Source organism: Hypomesus transpacificus, chromosome 3 (assembly GCF_021917145.1).
Source record: "Hypomesus transpacificus isolate Combined female chromosome 3, fHypTra1, whole genome shotgun sequence".
Taxonomy (NCBI): Eukaryota; Metazoa; Chordata; class Actinopteri; order Osmeriformes; family Osmeridae; genus Hypomesus; species Hypomesus transpacificus.
The window spans coordinates 2,736,614-2,751,988 of record NC_061062.1 but is presented as its reverse complement, the minus strand read 5'-3'; the positions used below and the strand labels follow the sequence as shown (position 1 = coordinate 2,751,988).

Here is a 15,375-nt window from a genome sequence, read left to right as displayed (position 1 = left end):
TGATATTTTTAAGGGTTGTAAAAAGGCATGTTTACTAGTATGATAGATCCCCACAGTAACTGATCATAGACACTTTTTTTTTAAAGAAGGGATGTCAAAACATACCAAAATGTTTAAAGTCTGATGGTTTTGAAATATTATTACAAAAGTGAACAATGAAAATATGACATCACCGAACATCTTTATCAACAATAAACATAAGTACCAGATAGTGCATGACACAATGATTCACAGCTATATGCATGTAAAATATTTCAGATATGTTGTCAAAGATTCACATAGTCAAATACAACAGTGGAAACCCTCACATGCTCGCCAGGTGATACGATTTAAAGAGCAAAAAAAAAAAAAATACATACACACATACATACATACTCTGCAATGGGCACACCCAATTAGGTGAATATGGCTAGCTGAAAACAATGAGTTCTAGCAAACTTCTAGCAGAGTCCTGTGAAAGAGCGTCCAATAGATGATCTTCAGGCAAACCAAAACCGGCAAGCTGTATCTCTCTTCTCTGAGTTCACCATTGGAATCGATTTCTATTTTTCGTGGCTGCAAGGAACAGTTAGAGGGAACATTGATAAGTATGTCAGAGAATAATACATCTAACGTAACAACTGATCCATTCAACACCTGACCAGATATTGGATATGTAAGTGGTCATTCACCCCTTGAACAATGTTTCTTACCCATAATAATTTTGGCTTCTGCTTCACTTGGTTTGGTGAGACTTTGGTCATCCTTTTGTTCGTCTATTGGAAAGATGTTCATCAGTGATATTTAATCAAAACTAAACCGGTCCGGTGACCAAGTCTACAGGGGTAAAGGAAGGGTGCAGTTGTTGGACCTTACCTGTGAGTTTCAGGGCATTACAGGTCTTCTGTTTCAGTGTTCTAATCCTTCTTTTGATTTCCTTTTCCTTCCATGAGAAGGTGTTCCTGGTTTTCACCCTCGGTTCCGTCTCCCTGGCGTTGGTCACCGTCTCCACCTGACGATGTCTCCGAGACTTGGAGGCCTGAGAAGCAGGAAGTGGTGAGACCTCAAACACGGACGTCAACCTACTCACGTTACGAACCACTCAGCAGAGAGGGCAAGAGTACACACAATTTTCACTCAAGTAGAACTACAGATACTCATGTTTAAAAAGACTCTGGTCTTCTTTCACTTCACTACTGACTGCGATTTCACATTCAAGTTAAAGTAAAGTAGTATGGGCTCTGACATAAGTAACAAGTAGTCATTATTAATACCTGTTTTAGTATCATGCTGGTAACTGGACCTCACATCATATTAATACAAAAATGGATCCGAAGACTCACCTCCACCTGCTGTCCGTATGACTTAGACTTGATAGATGCTAAAAGCAAAGCTCTCCTAGAAGACTGAGGAGGGGAAAAAACAAGAACGGAAATAAAAACAGTGGCAACAGCTGCTGAAATGTGTTGATACAAGGGGAACCAATAAAATGATCCGAGTTTCGGACTGGCTCATGGAGCTTGTTGTTTGGCCTAAAATCACCTCCTGCTGCTCTGAAGGCCCCTCACCGCCATCCTCGTAAACTTGATCATCTCTGTCTTGAGATCCCTAGTCACACAATGGCATAAAAAGGATCAAAACATGTTCCTCTCACACACAAAAACACAGCTGTACAGGTGCTGCCCATGTATAGTGCTCTCTCTGACCCTTTTCTTCTGCCAATGGTAGTACTCCACCACTGCGTTGCGAAGATGTGGAACCAGGTCTTTGTTAACCAGACGCAGTTCCGGGTCTGGCTGTCCAGGTGTGGATGAGATAGCTGTCTTTAACTGCTCATAGTGTTGGTGCACGTTGGACACCTCCTGAAGGACGCAAAACAACATCACAGTATGACATCACTCACTGCTAGGTAGGCAAACAGCAAAACCACTACCTACAGAACTAACGACGTTCAGTGTCGTATCGGCAGAGGTGAAAAGTCACCCTGAAAAAAAAAAACTGTCCACACAATCAATGCGCCACTAAAACAGCCAGACCCTACCCCCACTCACCTCCAGCATATCCATGCTGACCAGTTCCTGAGGCCGCATCGCTCGGTCCATGAATTCCTCACAAAGCTCCTGCCGTTTGGTTTTCTTCTTCACCTGGAAACACAACTGCCGGGGGCAACACACAAGGAGAGTCTCTGAATCAGGAAGTACATCTCCGAAACTGAAATAGTTCCGCTGCTGATGTGTTCAGCACAATCATTCCTATTTTGATGTTACCAGTCGACTACGTGATAGGAGCAGTAGGAGGTTATATCTTACAGGCACGGGAGTGGCAGTGAAGTGGAAAGCTTTCTCTGCAAGGAGCTTCCTGTAGATGTACACAACATCAAAGTGCTGAGCGTTGATTGCATCCCGTTCAAACTTCTTTATGTCCTCCCAATCTCTCAGTGCAAGCCTTATCTGCAGACAACCACAAACCATGACTTGAATTAGAATTGACCAAACTTTTGGCAGCAGGGCAGGGAATTTACATTTGAATATTATATGTGGAGCGAGCAGCCTACAGCATAGAGCATAGATTCTAGAGAGCAAAATAGTATTAAACCTTTTCTCTCGGAGTAATCAGTTGGGAGTTGAACAACCCGTAGAGCAGGTAAAGTCCCCCAACTCTAATCTGAAAGGTGTATGGTGGAAGCAGGTAGCTGAAGGCTGTGGACAGTATTACGCGACTAAAACTTCTCGTCTCATTAACTTCCAATCTGCCACTGTAACAAAGGGATGAGAAAAGGAGGGAACACGTATGTATGACAACCAGTAAGCACGTTTAATGCATTCAGAAACACACTACCAATATTGATAAGAACAAAAATCTTACTAAAATATAGATGAGAATTTCATCTCTTTCCATATCGCCGAAAACTGCTCATATCGCACCGACTCCGTTTGCTGAAAGCGACTCAGAATGTCCTCAATGTCCGCATTTACCTGCTCTTTGCAATACCTTGTTGCCTCCATTCCTATAGATTATGTAGTTTATATAGTTGATCATTTACGAATTGGTATTTAAGTAAGGTTTTTAGTTATGCTTAATACAAACGCCAGCACACGTTTACATTTCGCTAGCCAGCTAGCTTAGCTTGATCATCGAACGTCATCGCGACTACATGACGGGATTTCAGACAAACTTGTGACGTTCAAACCACAAAGGAAGTATGTTTTAAGATTAATTGTCCTGTCCACCAGTTTCTGGTTGATTCTTACTTTTTTCCTTTGTGTATGCTTTTGTGTTGATCCCTTCTGTTAGTTGTCTAGCATCACGCAGTCATGTAGTTTTGCTGCAGCATGCTTACGCATTAACTGTATGTAAGCTTTGCAAGGTTGAGCAGGTTTACATGAGTAATGTAGCGTCTATGAAGAAATGAAATATTTTTTTCTCCAAAAGCTGCCGATTTCATTGACATTTAGTCGACTTGAAACTGAATAAACAACATGGCACATTTTTTATTACAGCAATTTATTGTTAGACAGCAACAAGATGAATGTGAGAAACCCAACACTGCAGTACACAGACCAATAACATACAACTTACTAAAACCGAGAACATAGGTTTTCTTGAGCTACTCACACATCTACATGTTATGAGATAATAAAGTAATCAATCTTTATGAATTACTCTTCACTTTAAGTGGAGTGCCTGATTTGGTAACAAAGTGACAAAACAGTTAAGTTGTTGGATCAAATTAAGTGGCCAATCTTCCTTGATAAGAAACATAGCATCAATTGCATCTAGATTCTTAGAATTGCATCTAGAATCTAAATGCATCTAGAATATTTTACTCTCTCGCGTCTATTGAATTTAGAGTGTAATAGTCCACTTAAAGTGTCTTAAAATCCAATCACCTGGCCTCCACACAGGTAGAATAATATAATAAAGTGACAGATACTGACAGCTACATATTAAATGCATTAATCTCAAAGACCATTATATGAGATTAACATTCAAACTGTACGTTTAAGCAATGAATTAGAAATTCAGAACTACAGACTTTAGGAGATGTACTATAACCAAGAAGAGAAAGGAGAAAAACTAAAAACGGTTAAAATCCCATTTAGACTACTTTAAAAAGGCTTCATATATATATATATATATATATTGCTGGTAATATTTATTCTTATTAAGAAAATATACATTGTGCGACTGAAGCTTACAATACACTGCTGGCAGTAGCGCCTTGTTCTCAGGAGAACACCTGGACAGGTGTCCTGCTTTGAGGCGCTGCTCTGTGTGCCGTCTGGGAGAAAATGGCCCCCCACAGAGAAACAGGGGGGCCAACACCACTGGGCCTCCCCCACCAGCTTCAAACTCACTCTGGTGTTCCTCAGGGTGGAGAACCAGAGGAGGCCACAGGGTGTGCAGAGACGGCAGACAAACTTAACAGATCAAAACAGACGAGATATAAATAAAGGGGTGGTGAGGTTGGGGTGGAGGGGGGCTCAGAGGGGTGGGGGTTGTAGTGTCCGGTCTAGTCTAGCAGTGGGCAGGCGAAGCATTGTCTCAGATGACTTGGTCCAGAGCTCGCAGCAGCTCCTCCCCCTGTAGCAGGTGCTGGCGGTCCAGAACGGGGGCGTTGACCTCGCAGTCGTCACGGGTGAGTTGGGGGAGGGTGAAGGGGGAGGCGCTGCCCTCGGATGAGCTGCCAAGCAGACGGCTGGCAAGGTCTGGGAGAAAGAGAGGGGTTCAAAACCTGACCGAGCACACAATGTCTAGAAACAAAAGTTCCCCCCCCCCCCCCCCCTTTTTTTTTAAGCAAACAAAAAATGAAACCTTTTAAAAGCTGATGATAATAATAATACAAATTATAAAAATAGTGTATTCCATTAGCAGATGCTTTTATCCAAAGCAACATACATCAGGAGGATTTAAACCTTTGACCTTCTTGATCTGCGGTCAAATGCTCTACCCACTAAGCTGATCCCTCCCCTGTCCTCTGCTGTCCGCTACCTGTAGGCAGGAGCAGTATGGTCCTGTGGGACAGCGTCGCTGGCCGGCACGTTTCAGACACCTTGGGTTTCTTCCCCTGCTCAGCCGGGCCCTGGAGCACCGTGCCCTGAGGGAAACAGTTAGCTCACGTCAGCCCTGAGACAAGTGTGAGCCATGGTGAGGTGCTGCTGACGTTTCTCTGAAGACCAGCCGTACTTACCAGTCCCATCACCTGGGACAGGGAGGTCACGGTCTCCAGCTTCCTCTTCCGCTGTGCGTTGTGGGTGGCCAGAGTTCTCAGGGAGATCTCACTGTCCAACTGGGGAGCCCTGAAACCAGGAGAGAGAAGGGGTAACACACTGTGAACCAGGTTTATACTTTATAAAAAGTGATGGGGGCAGCCGTTTTCAAAAAGTTTAAATATAATAAAACCTTCGCCCCTGTTGTAAACATGTAATGGAAGCATTAAAATACTGAACGTGTGTGTGAAGACAGTCTTACCTCTGGGTTTTGGTGACAAGATGAAGATGTTCTGTTGTCTCTGGGGGTGGGGGTAAGGGGGGTGCAGGGGAGGCGGTGCGACTGGGAGCGCTGAAGGGAGAGCCGGGGTAGCTGACCTCGTGAGCCAGGCTCTGAGGGGAACCCTCCAGGAGCTGGGAGGGGCTGCAGGACAGGGGCTCCTCTGGGGACAGGCTGCGCAGCTGGAAGTCATCATCCATGGGGATGTAGGGGGCCAGCATCTCCAGATCCAGGTCGTCCATAGCCTGGCGAAGGAGAGGAACATCCAAAAGGTCAAACTGACTTTCCTCTCTCCGTCAACGGACTTGTGGACGTGCGTTCATCTGAATATTTACCTGCGCGGTAAAAGGAGTCTTGGGTTCCGTGTCGATGGCGAACAGTTTCCCCACCAGGTCGAGCTTAAATGCAGAGTTGATATCGGAGTCCACGGAGAAGCAGAAGTCCAGCGGGCTGTCGGGCTGGAGATAAGAACCACACGTCAGACCTGCGGACCTTGAAGATCTAGGGAAGAACCACCGTTTCCAGGTCATTCTGAAAGCACCGTCCCTCTCACCTCTGCGGGGCTGCGTTCCAAGCTGTTGCTGCCCGGTGAGCTGGAGGTCTCTGGAGCAGAGGACACTGGGAAGGGGAAGTCCTCCTGCCTTTTGACCACTAAGGAGGGGGGAGAGAGGGGCTCGCTGGGGCGCAGAGGGGACAGGGCCAGCTTCTCACTGGTGGAGGGCAGCATCACATCGTTGTAGAGGGGAACCTCCTGCAGATGGATGTCTGGAAGGGGTCAGAACCAGGGGTAAGTTAGGACCAGCTAAGATATCAATGACTTCCCCCTGGTGAGGGTGGGGTGTGTGAGTCTGCAGTACTGACCGGGGCAGCTGAAGTCCAGGTGGATGATGGCATCCCCAGCAGCCGGAGCCAGCTGGGTCAGGGCCTCAGGCTTCCCCTTCAGCCTGTCATACAGGCTGGTCAGGGACGAGGTCTCCACCGTCTGGGTGAACATCTGGATCACATCCAGCTCTGGGCTTTGGGTCTCCTCCATGGATACATCTGTCTGGCTGCTGCTGCTCTCCTCCTCCTCCTCCTCCTCCTCAACCTCCTGAACCACTTCCTCCTCCTCCACGACAGCTGCCTCCTCCTCCTCCACCTTCCCCTGAACGAGCTCCTGCTTCACAGGCCTGACGGCACCTGTCTGCTCCAGAGACAGAATCAGCTGCTCCTCTTGGACGCCACTGCGGGTGATGAAAGTACATCAGCAGCTCCCAGACCAGCTCTTACACACACTGTTCCCATGCATAGGTAACCCTGTTCATCTACAGACTTCCACCACATGGTAGCGGCTAAAAATTATTTAAATATTGTTGTAATTATTATCAAAGTATCTTAAGCTGCTTCAAAGTATCTTTGTCTGCTGGTCCTACTGTAAGCATGAAAACCCAGGCTGTGATCCCTGACTGTACCTGAGAACAAAGTTGACACAGACCACACACTGTGGCTGGGAGTTCTTACTGCTGTAGATGACTGTGGCCTGTGTCTCCACCCACACAAAGCCTCCTTTCTTGGCCAGCATGCGATACTGGCCTGTGATGACCTGGCCCTTAGCAAACACTGGAGGGAGAGCAGAGAGCTGTCACACTTCCTACCTCAGTGGTCGTCCTGAAACCTAGAATGCTATTAAAAGGGCCTGTGTTGGTGTTAGGGTGCAGTAGGACAGGCTTACAGTTGTGGTGGGTCTTGGTGAGATGGTCTGAGTCCAGGGCGTGATAGTATTCGTACACAGAGCGGTTTAAAAGGTCCTCTGGATCGTAGCCCATCAGCTCTGTGATCCTGGAGGGCAGACAACAGATTGCATAAAATGGCAGCTTGACATAAGCCACCTGCTATTCCCCAGAGTGACCACTAGGTGGCTCTCGGGTGCAATATTCAGGAAGTTGAATATCACCTTTGTACCATTCATTATATGCAGACCTTTGCGTCATTTCCTTACTACAGTGGAAGCAACACACACAAACCAATATCTCAAAGGAGACTCGTAAAAAGGTATTTTCAAACAAACTAATTGAAGCGTGTGGGGGTTGGGTTAGAGCTACCTCTCGTCACAGTAGGTGAACTTCATGTCGAGCGTGTGGCGGCTCAGGAAGGTCTTGGTATCCAGTGGGACCTCGATGTTGGAGGGGTGGGGGATGGGGTCGCAGATGAGCACCAGGAAGGGCACAGGGGGCGCCTTGTGCCCACAAGAGCCCTGCTCCGCCGGGGTCTCGTACAGCTTCATGTGGCCCGAGCAGTGGAGCACCTGGAGGAGAGAGGACCGGGGGGGGGGGGGAGACAGCTCTCTAAGTACAACGTAGCGTCGGCATGTTAACGTTTCCACAAATGCCTGTTTGAGCCACAGGATACGATTCAATTCCACAAAGGTCTTTAGTAAGAAAACTGCTCCTCTGATTCTGCTCCTGGTCAGAATATTTGTGAGTGTTTTACTCTTTAGTTAATAATTGTGTGTTTTGTGGTTTTCGGGGCAGTATTTAAACTCACCTTCCATGTTGCCGATTTGACATTGACAGTGCGCCCCCTGCTGGTGAGGGTGCATTTCATGCGCAGGAAAAAGCTGCGCTCAGTGGTTTGTTCCTTGGACTTCTTAGAAGATCCTGTGGAGGGAAGAGGACAGAATGAGGAGGAGTTGAGATAAGGAGAGAGAGAGATAGATAAAGAGAGAGAGACAGGTTTCTAAAATATGCAGAGCCCTGTTGAGGCCTGACTTTGTTGAGTCCTGCTAAAGTGGAAGTACCAGTTACACAGAGCAAAGACTAAGTCAGAAAACACTACAAGCTTGACTGATTCTGACAGAACTCAAAGAGGTCAACAGTTTGGTTCCCGGCAGTGTTTATGTGGACCGTCAGGAGTGGGTTCCTAGTCACCTGTCCGATGGACCAGCATCTCCCTCAGCTCCTCCTGGTCACATGGGTGTGTATAGTCAAACACACTGTGTCCCGTCACGTCAAACTGCAACAGACCAGAGAAGGAGAACCACGGTGAACACCACGCACCCAGCACGAGCCTCTCTCTCTGGGCCGGTGAGTGTCGGCGTGTGGCCTGTCGTGGAGCGGTTCTCTCCCCCCCACGGCTCGGCTACTCAGACTCACGGTGGAGGGCAGTACAGTACCTGTGCCAGGCCCAGGCACCTGTTGACACTGTCGGAGAGATAGATCATGTCTCCGTCGTCCGACAGCACCATGAGGAAGCCGTCCAGAGCCTTCAGGTAGGAGCCGTTCAGCTGGCAGTCCAGCTCTGACTCCTCCACTTCAGCTGGGTCGACTGTAGAGGGGAGGGAGGTGGAGGTGAGGAAGGAGGGGGGTGGAGGTGAGGAAGGAGGGGGGTGGAGGTGAGGATGGAGGGAGGTGGAGGTGAGGAAGGAGGGGGGTGGAGGTGAGGATGGAGGGGAGTGGAGGTGAGGATGGAGGGGAGTGTAGGTGAGGATGGAGGGAGGTGGAGGTGAGGATGGAGGGGGGTGGAGGTGAGGATGGAGGGGGGTGGAGGTGAGGATGGAGGGAGGTGGAGGTGAGGATGGAGGGAGGTGGAGGTGAGGATGGAGGGGGGTGGAGGTGAGGAAGGAGGGGAGTGGAGGTGAGGAAGGAGGGGAGTGGAGGGGTAAGGAGCCAAAGGAATGGAATACCAGAAAATATTTTTAAAAAGACATGTTCATTCTAGAAATCTAAAGCAGAGGATTGCAATTCACCGTGCAGCTTTAAGCACATACATGTTGGGCAGGGCACTGCGACACATAAACAAGAGTAGCCACAGGCAAGAGATCTATATTCTCTAGCCTCCATGTTTAGCTATAGATCTGCCAGAGCCGCTGGCTCAATGTGTCCAACACACCACAACCACCACAGCACACCCTCCACTCCATCTCCCCACCACCTCACACTGTCCCTGTCCCAGGCTACTCCCCCCTCCCCCCTGTCCCAGGCTACTGACCTGTGTTGAGCATCTTCCTCATGCGCAGGTAGCTGATGGTCAGCCTCATGATGGAGGCCTTGTCCAGGTTGGAGCTGACGCTGTGAGGCAGGGGCAGCTCCTGGGCCAGCTCGTAGAACACCTCCGACTCCTTCCCCCGGCGGCATCGCGCCGCGTCGCGAGACTTCTCCTTCCTGCGCTCGGAGCTCACCCTGCAGGAAACAGGAGGTCGGTCAGACGGGGGCTGGTCCCACAGCTGGTCTTCAGACCCAGAGACACACATCAGCATCCTGCCCCGCCTTGTCTGTAGTCTGGTCTATAGCGCTCTGCCAAGGGAAGACTAAGCAGGACTGCACAGGGGAGGAGGTCTGACTGGAACACACAAGGAGCCAACCGCCTTGCCACATCAAACTAATTTACATAAATAGCCTGGGTCTTTGCTTTCATTAGCTGCCGACCAGATGAAGCACAGTAAACCCCCTTGGCGTGATTGGCTGGAGAAGGGGGGCTTGGACCTGTGATGGGAATCCAGTCTGCCTGCCTGCTTGGTGCTCAGCCAAGCTTTTCCACCAATCATTCTGACATTTACTGCCTAGGCTCCCAGCCAGCAGTCTGCTGGGAAAAGGCTTTGGTGGAACACCCTTCTGGAACACTTCCATAATTAAGAGCACTGGTCACTAGTTAAGAGGTCTTTCATTGAAAACCTAATTGTCTCCGTACTCAAGCACAATACAGTCGTCATTAGAGGCATGTAACAAAACAATTGTGCCCCAAGGTAAGTACCCATGTTAAAACTTGGGATGCACCGAAATTTGGTCCGTCAAAAATTTCATTTTCGCAGTTTCAGATGAAAGAGAAAACAAGACGAAAATATGAGCAGAAAAGATATGCCGCCCCAAAGTGCTCAGATTTCTCCTTCGATCTAGCCTTTATCAAGAGGCCTGAGATAAAAATAGTTTTAGGTTGAATATTCGACAGATACTCCCCATTAGTTTCCTTACATCCTCTACCAACAGTTAAGGAACAACAACAGAGTGACAACTTATTTGTATTAAAATGTCAATAGCTCTTTATTCATTAGTCTTAAAACTTCCAAAACTGGTTTTAGATAACCCAATAACAATGAAACGTGTTGTACACACCTTTGGTCATGTAATTTGTAATCTGCAGCGCTGGTTAAGCAGGGAGTATGTGCCGATTAAAAAGTTAAATATTAATACAATTAGGCCAATCGAAGAAAGAAAAAAAAACTAACTAGAAATGGCCAAGTGTATCTTACATTTTTGGTTTTGTCCCAGAATGTTCATTTGGTTGCATCACTAGTTAGAAGTGCTAAATACGAAAATCCATTGGTACAAAGAACAAAAGGTTGAAAGGACACATTCATTGGAACATTCATCCAACACAAAGACTTTGATTCAACCCCGTACATTCAGCGTGTTCATTGCCCAATTCAAGCCTTTTAATTCTGATACTTGTATTTTAGTGGATATAATTTTGTATATGCAGGGGGCACAAGAAGCAGTGATTTTGCCATTACCCGACCAACAGCCCTGCTAATTTCTCGTAGCACAGTGAATCTGTATGACATTCTATATAGCAGTGCGGTATGAAAACAAAGATGTCATTATGTTAGTTTGCTAAACACAATCAACTGAACTCATTGCCATTGATCTGTTCTACAGTTACAACAAAGCCTAGCCCACCAAGGAACTGCACTAGAAAACTGCATTTGGTTAATGTTAATTAGATTAACTTTGATGTACTGAACTGACCTATGGTTCCAGCAATGTAATTATCAAAAGGCTCTTTTGCTGTTGGAAAGACAAACCATCTAAACATGTCCTCTCGAAAAAATTAAAAAAAGTTTGTCGAAGCCCAAAAGATTGTACTATCGATTCTCAAATCCAACAGACATTTAACAGCTCCAAAGCCTGACAGACAGAGAGACACTGTCATATAGTCACTCTATCACGATGACAGACAGCCAGTGCACTGGGTTAGTGGTGTCCAAATATTTACACTATCTTCTGTCAGGCTGAACAGACCACATGAACGGCAGTCTCTCCAGGGTGTCTGAAAGCCAATCCTGACCCTTACGTGACCACTTCTGAATAGCATCAACAGCACACTTCCCAACCTGAAAACACTCTAGTGGCAGAAATAACCACCCAGCCTCTCCAACCCCTCTAATGATTGGGTCAGATGGCTGAGCGGTTAGGGAGTCGGGCTATTAATCAGAAGGTTGTTGGTTCGATTCCCAGCTGTGCCAAATGACATTGTGTCCTTGGGCAAGGCACTTCACCCTACTTGCCTCGGGGGGGAATGTCCCTGTACTTACTGTAAGTCGCTCTGGATAAGAGCGTCTGCTAAAGGACTAAATGTAATGTAAATGATGAACATCAGGGATGAACCAACGTCTCACTTGTGCAAACTGAGATTAGTCAGTAGGTCAGTTAGAATCAACCCCTCTACTTTACATTTAAATACTACATTCGTCACTGAAGTGCTTCCTGCCCATACTCAGTGTCTCAGTCTATAGTCTGCGTGGAGCAGTTGCATCAGACTGGAAAGTCCTACCTCCAATTCTAGTGCTGCGTCTCTCCCAAAACCTTTCTTCACTTTCAGTAAAAGTTACAAGGTGAAATGTGTCGATTGTACATTTCTTTCTACCAGGCCTTCAAGGTCATTCCAAAGACAACAAAACTGACCCCTATCCTCCAAAGGACATCAAACAGTGGCCATACACTCTGGTACAAAACATGGGAAAAGCTTGCTACTAAGCTTGTGTTCTCAAAATGCATGCAATTCATTATACATGTAAACTATTTTCTTTTAAAATTCACTCCACACAAATATGTGAACTTAAGTAGAAGAATTCACAAGAAAAATTATTTGTGTGTAATCTCATTACTTGATTAATTACTAAATTACTAATTAGGGACAGCCAGCTTTCTCCTGTAAGTATATCAGGGGTTTTGTCACTAGTGTTTGCTGAGACAGTAAACATTACCCAGCCTCTTGTGTTACGTAACTCGTTTCAGTCAGTAAATTTCCCCAGTGGACAGTAGTGCACTGTTTGAACAACAAGCAGTATAAAAAAAACATTGACCTAAAAAGTGACACACTTAATATCACTTCCTCTATAATATGAACAATTTAATATTGTTATATTTTGAATTCATTCTGATTTAGAATGCTACTATTGAGAATAGTCAATACGGGATATACAACCAAGAACACAAGAGTGAAGTAAACAATGGGCTTGTCCTCCCTGCATTGATACTAATATTCAGTGTTTCCCACAGATTAGAAAACTATATGTGGCGGGGGGGGGGTCGAAATAATTCACTAAATCAACAACAACAAACAAATAATTTCTGCATATGCAGGTAGTGACGCTGCATACAGGGTGCTAAATAACTATTTAACTGGTCGGCTCCATGACGCCGGGTAAGTAGCTAGCTCTTGAAACTTCTCACCAAAAGAACGAAGGGGAACCTTCGATTAAGACGTGTCCGTCGGTACCTAGCGAAAAGTAGCCTCAACTTTCCTAGACCTTTAGCTACGGCACTAATGCTGAAGGCTCTCTGATGTAGCTGTCGGTCTCACTAGAACGGCGTATGCATTGTTGCTAACGTGTGCTGACGTAGTGACTGTGTGTGTATGTGAGAAAGACGCGTGCGTGAAAGAGACGGAGGGAGAGCAGGGAAAGGAAATGCAGCTGAACGAATACGCTGCGTGTTTTTACCTAAATAGCGATAAAAAAAATGTTTTACGAAACGCAATGTGTGGCGGCCGGTGTTGATTCTGTGGCGCACCGCCACAAATTAGTCTATGTGTGGGAAACACTGATATTGAAATATTCAACCTAGTATTGATCCTATAGGGGCAAATCAGGTAGTGACAAGGTCACCCACAGACTGCCTAATGTAGCTATAGGCTTACAGCTAGCTACATCGTTACATGGTATGTTGTGAACTGAAGTGTGAGTGAGTGAGTGAGGTCAGTTAACTTGAAATTCCAGATGATAATTGACTAAATCACCTTCATAAAAAGCCCTGTAAAACAATGTAAATAGTTGGGGAAGTGTGCATTTGTGTGGGCCTGGGCTTAAATGTTCTTATGGTCTGTGTGTTGAGTGCATTAGTGACACAGTCATATTCATGCTTTTTGAGGGAAATAGTTTAACTGAAGACGTACTTTGTTCTCGCAACTGAAATGCAACCAAATTACTTATCAATGTGTTTATTTTGTATCTCATATATTTTATATTTTTTATATTTAATTGTACTCTGAGTGCTGTCCTGTACCCTGCTGCTGTTACAAACTGCAATGTCCCCACTGCGGGACGAAATAAAGGATTATCTTATTTTATTTTCAAGCAACAGTTAGCCTATAAACTAGACGATGTTAAATATGAATGCACTTATATGGATGTATGCGTCTGAAATAAAGATAAGGTTACATTGGAATCCATCGATTCCATTTAAGTTCAACTTTTCCTGAACTCGGAAGTTATTTCAGCATTACAAAAAATAAAACTGACATTCATGACTGCATTCAACATTTTGCAACCATTTTCAAACTTCATAGAAGAAAAATATATCATAAAAAAAGTGCTGATTTCCCACCAAACTTGTTTCCCATTAGTTAACCCCTACAGGCTTGTGAATGGCCCCATTCGGTTAAAATCTCAAATGCACAAATTACTATTAATAACTATTTTTCGACACAAAGCAGCGTCTTGCCTTAAGACCTGTCAGTATCAACAACATCGCCGAGGCACTCCACGTCACACACCAAACGCTATCAATGCAATGATGCCGGACAAAATATTATAACCGCGTGGCATAATACTTCTGGCTAGATCAATTAAATAATGCGTCACCATGTGAACAATAAAAAAAGAATAACGATGCTAGTACAGTATAGCAGTGGTAATAGATAGCTAGACTAACTGCGTTGGCCAATATGATAGTTTTTAGCTAAGACTCTAAGAGCTAGCTAGCAGCGAACCGCATGTCGAACAACCTGCCAAATTATTGTAAAGTATAAATCCAAACCAAATATTATTAAATAATCAGGTTAGCGTAATATAACGTCCACGAGGCTAGATAGCAGGCTAGCTACCAACAAAATCACCCTACCTTTTCTTTTCGGGGACAATTCCTGTGTCCATTTCAGGACGAAGAACCTATGTGAAGCCTCCTAAAAGCTTTCCTCCGCTCGCCGAAAGATAATCAAAATCCCACGTTTAAACGTGACAAATTCTTCGAATACTCAATGTATTATCACATAAGACTCTTTCATCAATGTATTTCATGAGATATCACGCGTCCATCGAAAGTGTGAGTAGAATCGATTTATTTCCTTTAAAAGTATGCAGTGCCACACAGTGTAGAGGTTAGCCTACTTGACGAAACAATGTTCAAGCTAGCTAGCAGATTAGCTTTGCCCTCCCACTGCCTCCTCATGAACGAGCAATCACATGCTTCTGGACGGGGACGGGCATTTACTTTGACTTCTAGCCTAACTGTAACTGTACACAGAATTACTTTAAAATGTAAACAAGTATTTACCATCCATTGCCTTTTCAATATTCCTTATTTACTAACAAGAAATAGTATTATAAGAAAAATGTCCGTGTAGATTGCCCTTTCCTGGAATATGCTCCATATTTTATATAGGCCGGTATTCAGTCTTTTGTTTTCTTAAAAGTTGTATGCTTTTGGTAAACCATGATTTCATGATCTTTGGTGGTAGCAGTTACTGGCAGAGCAATAAACTGGTTACGGCTTGTCCAGTCAGTCTGACCACAGTGGAAATTGAGCATTATGCATTGGAACAACTTCTGTCTGTGATTCAACATTGGAAAATTATTGTAGATTTCCAAAGGATTTATAACTCTTCAACTGGTTTTTATACATACTTAATTTTAATCTCTGGTAATAGTGTTGT

At 45.3% G+C, this 15,375-nt stretch overlaps 2 protein-coding genes across 2 annotated transcripts; both read right to left on the bottom strand.

Annotated features, from left to right (window-relative positions):
- Nucleotides 1-162: 162 nt before the first annotated feature.
- Nucleotides 163-3,147, bottom strand: snapc1b (small nuclear RNA activating complex, polypeptide 1b). Its single transcript, XM_047049567.1, has 10 exons — nt 2,845-3,147; nt 2,575-2,734; nt 2,289-2,429; nt 2,031-2,135; nt 1,686-1,841; nt 1,522-1,587; nt 1,323-1,385; nt 856-1,018; nt 693-755; nt 163-555 (listed from the first exon to the last, which is right to left on the bottom strand). Exons 1-10 carry the CDS (start codon nt 2,982-2,984, stop codon nt 524-526), a joined length of 1,089 nt encoding a protein of 362 aa, XP_046905523.1. The 5' UTR covers nt 2,985-3,147; the 3' UTR covers nt 163-523.
- Nucleotides 3,148-4,211: 1,064 nt separating this feature from the next.
- On the bottom strand, nt 4,212-14,889 carry hif1aa (hypoxia inducible factor 1 subunit alpha a). The gene is made up of 15 exons (XM_047048160.1): nt 14,565-14,889; nt 9,436-9,626; nt 8,621-8,772; nt 8,376-8,460; nt 7,993-8,105; nt 7,551-7,753; nt 7,181-7,287; nt 6,921-7,068; nt 6,331-6,692; nt 6,023-6,234; nt 5,805-5,927; nt 5,452-5,714; nt 5,171-5,279; nt 4,972-5,077; nt 4,212-4,688 (listed from the first exon to the last, which is right to left on the bottom strand). The coding sequence occupies exons 1-15, from the start codon at nt 14,594-14,596 to the stop codon at nt 4,525-4,527; spliced, it is 2,370 nt and encodes a 789-aa protein (XP_046904116.1). The 5' UTR covers nt 14,597-14,889; the 3' UTR covers nt 4,212-4,524.
- Between the last annotated feature and the right edge of the window lie 486 nt (nt 14,890-15,375).